Source organism: Blennius ocellaris (assembly GCF_963422515.1).
Source record: "Blennius ocellaris genome assembly, chromosome: 16".
Taxonomy (NCBI): Eukaryota; Metazoa; Chordata; class Actinopteri; order Blenniiformes; family Blenniidae; genus Blennius; species Blennius ocellaris.
The window spans coordinates 21,541,242-21,550,574 of NC_137665.1; the positions used below are offsets into that span (position 1 = coordinate 21,541,242).

The window sequence follows — 9,333 nt, forward strand, 5'->3', positions numbered from 1 at the left end:
TGCTCGTGTGCAGACTTTCAGTTTTATTTCACGTACAACATTTATGTAGCTCTCAAACTTTTTCGTTGTTTTTTTTCAACGGTGAGATGAAACGCAACTTTTAACGATGTGCTGAGTCATCGATTAATCGACGAGCCTGAATCATCAGCATGAGACGGTTTGTTCAGGAGCTGCAGGAACGGTTGTATTCATAGGATTATTATAGAAACACCAAACCTTCGGTGGATTTTTGAGTTTCCCTGGAAGCTGTTAGCTAACGTTAGCAAGCATTAGCATGATGAAGACGCAGAGCGTCGCCATGAAGTCGGTCGGCAGCTTCAAACTCCGGCAGCTGATTCTAGTTTCCTCCAAACGAGAAAATTTTTTTCCCAGGATTCTCGATTGCTTTTTTTTTTTTTTTTTTTCGGATTTTATTGAATAAACAAATTTTTGATGCCGACCATAGGAGAGAAAAAAGTGTTTGTAATTATGAAAAATCATTTATTAGATATTTGTTAGATTTTGGTGAATTTTCCAGTTTTACCACGAGAAACTTAAATATCTAATTTTCACTAGAATACAAATTATGATATACAAAGTTTTTTTTTAACTTTTTTTTTGATGTTAAAAAAAATTCTCTGATTGAATTTTGAATTTTGTTTGTTTGTGCGGTTTTAAAACTCTTGATTCAAATGGATGTTCTTCAAAGAAAAAGTCTCAAACATTTAAGCTTAAAGAAAAAAAAAAGTAAAAGTTTTACTGAAAATTAACCGGAAAAAAAATGAAACTCTATTTTTACCTGTGAATTAGTTGAAGTCGGTCAAATTTTTGGAATAATTATAAGATAAAGAGAGAAATTAGAAGCCTGATGAAAAAATTTAACTTTTTCTCAGGTTGTTTTTTTCTTTTTTTTTTTTATACATATATCGAGAATTTTTGTTTGGAAGGGAAGAAAAAAAACGCTGAAAAGTCCCAGTAAAATATTTAGATCGTAAGAAACTTGTTAAAATGTGTGGCAGTTTGTTTCAATCAGAAGTTTCTGAATGTGGATTAAATGTCGGGACGTATTTACTCACTTTACACCAGAATGTAATTCAATGTGTTTCTTGTTTTTGTTTTTTTTGTTTTTTTAAATAAAAGATTCGATGTGATGGAAATAATGAATTAAACAACGATTCCACGAGCCGAGGAACAAGGCGTGTCCAAGAGACCATGGTCTCCTAAGAGTGTCCACAGACGATGGTTTTTGTAGGTGTCCACAGACGAGTGTTGACGGACGGTGGTTTTCTACCAACTATGGTTTATAAGGGGGGGGGGGGGCGCTGTTTTTTTTTTTAAAGGAGATCAGACAATGAGAAACCTTGTTGTCGAGTTGCTTCAGTCATCAGCTTCACTTCTCAGACGCTTCATACCCGTAATGAAATCGTGACCTTTGATCTCTTTGGTGACCTTTGACCTCCGTGACCTTTGACCTCTTCGATCCACCTGCGAGTTTCTCATTCCTCCTCTGATCTGCCATCTTTATTCGACGGCGTCTGAAGTTGTTGGACGGGCGCCGCGGCTCTTGTGAGTGAGAGACGGAAAAGAGAGACACACATCCCGGGTACACTGAACAATCCTTTTCTTTATTCGTTTTCTTTTTTTTGTTTATCATCTCAATATGTCTGTCAGGGTTTGTTTTTTCAGTTTTTATTTTAAATTAAAATTTTGACACACTTATAAAAGACAGCATCTGCATAGAGTTGTCATCTTAAAGATCCATGGGGAGGGGGAGGGGAGGGGAGGGGGGGGGGCGAGAAAGAGAAGGGAGGGGGTAAAGAGGGGTAGTGGGGGGGGGCAGATGGGGTAAAGAAGGGGGGGAATACTGGCACGTCACATGAACTAAACAGAACAGCCAACAGCAGTACGAGAGAGAGAGGGGGGCGGGGGGGCGGGGCCGTAGGGAGGAGCGGGTTGGGGTGGGGGGGTGGGGTGGGTGTTTTTTTTAAGGGGGGGACAGATCGCTTTTACATTACGCTACGCACACATACACACACACAAAAAAAACGGGACACAAGTTGCATTTCCAGTCAAAGTTGCGTCGGCGAACAATCGTTCTGTCCTCGTTCTGCTTTTTCACACGTTTTTTATTTTATTAAAATTTTTTGTAACGGCTTCTCATCTGCAGTTTCCTTCGCCCCCCCCCCCCCCTCCCCGTGTTTGACAGGAAGGACGCTTCAGGACGGCTCCACATCTCACATTTTTTTGACCACAGGAAGGTTTTGTCAACAGCTGGCGGCTTCGACGACGACGCCGCGACTCGTCTTAGATTCGGCAGATCGGCGCCGTTAGCGGGTCCATGCTAGCGCAGACCTATGGAGGCGAGTCTGTTCACGAATCTTCTCACTTCGTGACGGACGGACACTCCTGGAAAACGCCAACAGAGCTGTTAGCATGGCGAAATAACAAAGATGGACACTGATCCGTGCCGGCGGCACACGATGTGACTGCAGACGTTCAGGTCCTGACGCTCTGCAGTCAACCAGTGAGGGTTGAATATTTCATGAAGGCGAAGTTTGAGGTGTAACGAGGGAAAACCGGGACAAAACGACGACGAACTGTTAGCGACATTTAGCTAGCTGGAACACGACTGCCAGATGTTGTAACAGAAAATCAGACGTTTGTTTTCAAACTCTGTTTTATCCGTCTCATTTAGAACACCGATGTACACGTTTAGTGCCTCCTAGCCGCTAATGCTAATGTCGCTGAGGATGTCGGTGCGGACTCTTCTGGGGACTTCCTTATGGCGGAGGAGTGGATGAGGACCGAACGTGGGCGGAGCCGCGGCTGAGAGACGAACGCGCGGGTGAAGAGAGACGGAGCTCAGAAACCGCTAACGAGGCTTCAAAAGAGATGAAGGGGGCGTGGCCTGGAGAGCCCTGGAGGCGGGGTTAAAAAATGTCCTAATATGGAGGGAAGCACTTTCATCAGAGGAGCCAGTGGGCGGAGCCTCTGGAGCTGGGCTGATGGGAGGGAGGTGGAGTCGCGGCTGCGTTTACGCCTCAAACATCCACCGGGATTCGTCGTTTTCAAGGAAAATAAATGAAACGGGAGCGACGGCTGACAAAAACACCGCTGCAGACTTTTGTTTTGAGGGGGGGGGGGGGGGGGGGGGTGGTGGTGGTGGACGTAAACGCAGCATCTGAACGGAGCGTGGCGGACAAATGGCGCTAGAAGCTGGTGCTCCGCCTCTCTGGCGCCGTCTCTCAGCCACGCCCACGACAGCGGGGGGGGGACGGGGGGGGGGGGACGCGGCGACGTGGAAACGGGACAGAGATCGAACGACGTGTCAACTTTGAGGGGAATAGATATCTCAGTAGATTTATACATAGACATGCAAGTCATTTTTTCTCTCTGAAGTTATTTACAATAATTACAGAACACAAAGAATCCAGTTTCAGTTTGACAAAATTGCGAGCATTCAATATTCAATATTACTACGTTTATTTATGATAACATAACTCCGTTTGTACTTCTTTGAATCATTGCTATCAGAGTATCCGGGTTTTTGTCTTTGATCACTTTGTGTGAAGCTCTCCCTCCGGGTTTTTGCAAATGTTTTACTGCATTATATTTCTCAAGAATAATAATAATAATAATAACAATGATAATAATAATGTCATTTAAGTGTCTTTCCTATTAGCTATGGCAGGGATGGTGTGGGCGTGGTCTATAATCTGTGGCCCCTCCCCTGACTCCTCCCACCCCTCCCACTTGGGGGGAAAAAAAACACTGATATGAACCAAATACTGACGAGTGGGCGGAGCATAAATAAAACCAACAAACAAACAAACATTTCCTTGTTGTGCGGAGCGAGGCGAAGAACAGGTTTTGGTTTTTTGAAAAATGATTTCAGGAAGACAAAAATCAAGGCGGGAAATGTTTTATCGTGCGACGGCGAAAGACAGAAGAAAATAACCCAACAAAACGAATGACGATCCTCTGAACTCGTCCAGGAATCAGACTGGAGTTCCTCTGTGACGTTTAGCCGCCATGTTCCAACGAGGAAACCCAAAACTGTGAGTCAAGCGAAACAAGAAGACGCCGCCGCGCGGCCGCCACGTCGACGGCTAACGGGGAGTCGATCTTTGGAGTCGTGGCGTCGCAAGTGAAACTTCCCGCCGATGATTTCCTCCTGCTTTCTGCACCTCGGGCACAACGCAGCCGGGAGGGAAGCGGGGAAACGGCCGCATAGAAACGTTGATTTCTTATCATTCCCCCGCGTTTATAAACTGTTTTTGTTTCTTCGTGCTAGCAGTAAACACGCCGCTCAGGACAATGCTGGCTGCGGGTTTGTGTTTCACAGCGGGAAGAAAGATTTGACTGTTATAAACGAGAAACTATGAAGCTGAAAACTAAGAGGTGGCGTCGCGACGAGACGAGCTGCGAACCTTCAAACTGCAGCCGAGCGTCCGTCCTGAGGCGCGACTGAAAATCCAACTGGACGCCAACATAACAATAAAGTAGAAGAAAAAGCACCAGCGGCGTCTCCGAAGTGTTCCTCCAGAGGAACTTTTTTCAATTTTTGTAATTTTTCAATTTTTGTAATTTTTTTTTTATTATTAGGCTTCATTATTATTTTATTTTTTTCCCACAAACTACAAAGTGTACGGAATGAGGAGTACCAGGGGCACCGGGCGACTGTGGGAGCGGGCTGATGAGGCGGGTGAGGCAGGGGGGGGGCGGGGCTTTTTCTCTTCGTATTTATTGACCGAACATGTAAACTCGACTCGCTTGTGCTCTTTGAACTCAGTGGTAAAACGATTTGGAGAATGAAAAGGAAACGCTTTGGTTTGGATCCAAGAAACACGACAAACATGATCGTCCTTGAACGCCTTGCAACACGGAAAGAAAACACGCAAACGGCTGATCGGCGTTCAGACACACACACACACACACACACATACACACGCACACACACACACACACACGCACACACGAGGCTGGGATTTACAACACAAACACGACACACAGATGCTGGCGGAGTGACACCCAGTGGAGGGGAGGGGATCTGCAGTCAGCGTCCGGGGGTGGGGACACATTTAACATTGACCCGGTTGTCCAATGAAAACGTGTCGCAGAGAAAAGAAAACCACACGGGGTGACATCAGCGGGAAGCTGGAAGTAGGGGGAGGGGGGGGGGGGGGGCTCTGAGGGGGGGCTGGATGAGCAGTAAAGTGCAGGGTGGTCTACCAAAAACACCATCATGCAAACTCCACAACGATTTGCATGCCTTTTAAATTATTATTATTATAATTATTACACACAGCGGGAATGGGCGTGGCCAAACTCCCGACCCTCAGCATTGTCTTTTGTACAACCAAACGACTACAACACGACGAGGGTGACAAAGGGGGTGGGGGGGGGGGGGGGGGTAGTGGGGGGGTGAACACTCGGACAAACCTTCGCCGAGATGTCCTTTAATGCCTCGACGAGTTCGCCATGTTTGTACGTGTTCTGGAAGGAAACTGAAAAAAAACAACCATACACACACACACACACACACTCAACAAAAAGGCGGTGTCAACAAGCTGGCTGGTGCAACCGCCATCGCCACCGCCGCCGCCTGTCCATCGCAAGACCACCGCCACCAGGACGCCACCGGGACGCCACCGGGACGCCTGCACCGTCATGAAGCCGAATGTGATGAATGCGGAGGAAGGCGGAGCTACAGACATCAGCGGTAAGTGTAGACGTCTGACTTCATCAACGAAAAAAAAAACGTCAGATGTCACGAGAACTCCACGTGCGTGTTGAAATAAGCCGACATGTTTATATTCTGTCTATTTGTATTTATCATTGCGGCCGGGCGAGGAATCCAGGAAATTGTTGAACTTTCACATTTTCTCAAACTCCTGTAGGGTCAACATTTATTGATTGATGTCACTGGAGCAGTGCCCTCTGGTGGTCACGGCAATAATGACAGCGACGCAGCGGGCTGGTGGGAGGGCGTCACAAGTTTCCTTTCACGTCTCAGCAGCACAATACGCCCTCTGGTGGTCGCAGTCGGATTGAATCCTTGATATGAAAAGTTTGTTTTTGGTTTAGAGACGTGAAAATTCTGTGCGTAGAAAATGTGAAACCAACAAATCCTCTGGATCTGAGACCCGCTAATGAAACTTTAAACGTACTGACAGGTCCAGCTGGTTGGGGTATACAGTGAGTGGGCGGGGCCTGGGTGGTGGTGGCGGCGGGGTACTTGGGGTCGTTACGCTTTGGTGAACATACGGAGTTTTGGTTCTGGGAAGTCGAAGCATTTTTCCAACCCGGAGCTAAAATATTGTTTAAATTCCAGCCGTCCTCGTCTTATCGCCCCCCCCCCCTCCCCTCGAGCGGCGTCACGGAGCCGCGGGCAGCCGGCTGGTCGCGGTTCGTCATCTGGCCGCCAAGGCCTCAACGGGGGCGGAGAATCCTCCGTATCACAGAGCCTCGGCGCGCAGCTAGCCCTCCGACAACAAGCCCGCGGTCCGCGACACGCCGACGCGAGTCTGACGGCGAAGCTCGGTCGCTGAATCGAGACAACAGCAAAAAAAAAAAAAAAAACCACGACTCAGAAAGTGGAACCGATCCGAGGAGCGTGAAAACCACCGGCAGCTGTCTGCTCGCGGTCACGCCGTCGCTTTTCAAACAGAAGATCAACGCTGACAACAAACTTCAGATGTGTGACGCATTTATTGTGTGAATCCACGCCTCTGACCACTAACGAATCAAAGGGTCAATTTTCCTTTCAAGCAACGGTTCGGTTGCTTGGCGACGGGAAGTGACAGGATTTCCTCCGAATAAGTTTAAAAAAAAATAACATCACTGACTCGAAACGACGAGAAATCTGGTGACCGATCACCAACAACACCAAACACAAAACGCTACGGCATGCTAACGCTAACGTGTGCAACGTGTGGGCCGGGTGTGTGTGTGTGTGTGTGTGCATGTGTGTGTGTGTGTGTGTGTGTGCGTGTGTGTGTGTGTGTGTGTGTGTTCGGGGAGAGAAGCTTAACGTGGCGTGCGGTGGGTGTGGCCGTGTCACATGTTCCGGCTTCACGGAGGAAAAAAGGCGGGAAGAAATAGCGGGATAATGCCGTAGCCCGACACGTCGCGCGCGTCACAACAGCAGCACCACGGAAACAACGAAGCAACAAACGGGTCCCCATCAAAAAACTAACATTCTTTAAAAAAAAACAAAAAAACCACCAAAAAAAAGATATCACAGCGACAGGCGGGTTACCACGGCAACCAGTGTTTTTTTTTTTTTTTCGTTGTTTGTTTTCTTTTTGCTGCCCGTCTCGCTTGTTTGTTGGTTTTTCTCTCATTCTGTTTTATTTCCGTTACTTTTAAAGCGTCGCTTCATTTTGGACAATCTGCAGAACGGCGCCGACGGCCCTCGCTGCTCATTGGCCGCCTCCGGGGGGGTTGTTTGGGGGGTCGGGGGGGTCGGGACGAGTCGTCTGTCCTTTTTTTTTTTTTTAATTTCTTTTTATCTAAACTGCATAGATTAACTGTCTCCTCCCTCCTGAAACCCGCCGACCTTCCCGCCCCGCCCCCGCGTCCCCCTGCCAGTCCCCGCCTTTGTTTTTTTTTCTGCCACCAGCCAATCAGACTCAGCAGGATGACCAGAGGCCCCACCCCCCCACCCCTCCCCCAACTGGGCGTTAAGGGACCGGAGCAAGCAGCCAATGACGGGGGTGGGGGGGGGTGACGGTGCCAATGGTTGGCCACTCCCTCCCGGGGGGGAGGAGGGACGGGGGGGGGGGGGGGGGGGGGGGTTGAACCCGGGCGACGTTCCAGAACGCTCCAGAACATTGTGGAACTTCTGGCCGTGGAGCTCAGGAGGCTTTCCCGTCGGCGCGGCCGTCTTCGGAGACTCCCGGCCAAAAAAACGGTTTAAAAAATAAGAGACAAGGAAAAAAAAACAAACAAGTGAATGTGGGATTCTACGTTTGTACAGGTCGCTCACCCAGGTGTTGCTTCATATGTTCAATACATTTACATGTACATGTTTAATAAATAGGTTTCTTTGTAACCCTCTTCTTGGTATATGTGGTTTATTTACGTCAGCTATGATGCGATGGTGTTTTATTGTGTTCGTCTCGGTTGTGGAGCCCCGCCCCTTCCTCTGCTCTGTGATTTGCTTCCCTATCTCTTCCTAGCTGATTGGTTTTTTTTCTGTCTTGCATCTGTATTTCAAGTTTTTGTGTTGTTGTTGTCGTCGTCGTCGGTGTTTCGTTTTCTCTGCTGGCTGTCGGTCGGACGGTTGGTCGGCGTCGGTCGTCGCGGCGGCAGGGGGCGGGGCGTCTTACAAGCCCAGCGTGCCGCCGATGGTCGACGCCAGGACTACGCCGAGGATGACGCAGCAGATGATGATCATGATCTTTTTCTGCAGGAGAGAAGATGGACAGAGAGAGAGAGAGAGAGAGAGAGAGAGAGAGAGAGAGAGACAGACGATGATGACGACCAAAGAAAACGACTCAGCATCGTTTATACGGGTGATCCAGACGACGGCGTCGTAAACGTGAACTTTACTGGAAAGGTTCTGGTAAATTAAAGTATGAATTGATTTTGCAGCGTCAAACCGGGAAATGAACACGACCAGTAAGGTTTCATGCGGTTTTGTGACCCCGTAATGAAAAGTGCTGAGTCGCCGTCAGTCAAGACGCTCGTGCCGCGCATTCCTGGTCAAGTTTGACGTGTTTGTGACGTCGTGACGTCAGAAGCTGACAGAAGCGTTTTTTTAACGTTCATATCCGTGCGCAGTAGACCGTGAAAGTTCCCGTGCTCCTCGAACGCCTCGTCGCCGAGCGGCGCGGCGCGGCGTCGCAGACGTTACCTTGCGGGCCTGGCTCTGGTATTTGACGGCCTTCTTGGTGTCGGAGACGGCTCGCTCCACGTAGTCGACGGAGTGCTCCACGTTGTACTCAATTCTGTCGATCATCTCCCCCTGGGACACACGGCCAGAGTCAACACACACTGGGGGGGGGGGGGGGGGGGGGGGGCTTGTAATGGGAGGGGGGCGGCGCAGACCTACCTGACTCTCCACCAGCATGGCCATGTCCACAAACATGTCATGCAGCTCGCGGATGCTGTTTTCCAGCTTGATGATCTCGGTGTGTCGGGTCTCGATCTCGTTCAGAGCCTGTTTGGTCATTTGAGAGTCCATCTTGATCTGCAAGCGGGGAGAGAGAGAGCTCCAGGCGTCAGCGCCGCGCCACCAAGTGGCGGTCGTCATCCGGCTGCACGCGTTGGCATCACGCCGCTAGCTCCGTCCGGTTGCGCCGCGGCGCCGCGAGCGCCAGTTGAGAGCGTGTCGGCGAGCAGACGTGT

The 9,333-nt window shown here is 49.2% G+C and overlaps 1 protein-coding gene across 1 annotated transcript in view; it reads right to left on the reverse strand.

Annotated features, from left to right (window-relative positions):
- Nucleotides 1-8,308: 8,308 nt before the first annotated feature.
- The window catches only part of LOC308141201 (syntaxin-1B-like), a gene marked incomplete at both ends in the record, with an annotated part of 9,506 nt that continues 8,481 nt past the window's right edge, over nucleotides 8,309-9,333 (reverse strand). Inside the window, 3 exon segments of the mRNA XM_080511268.1 lie at nucleotides 8,309-8,389; nucleotides 8,840-8,950; nucleotides 9,038-9,175. Coding sequence (XP_080367394.1) covers nucleotides 8,309-8,389; nucleotides 8,840-8,950; nucleotides 9,038-9,175 — 330 coding nt within the window.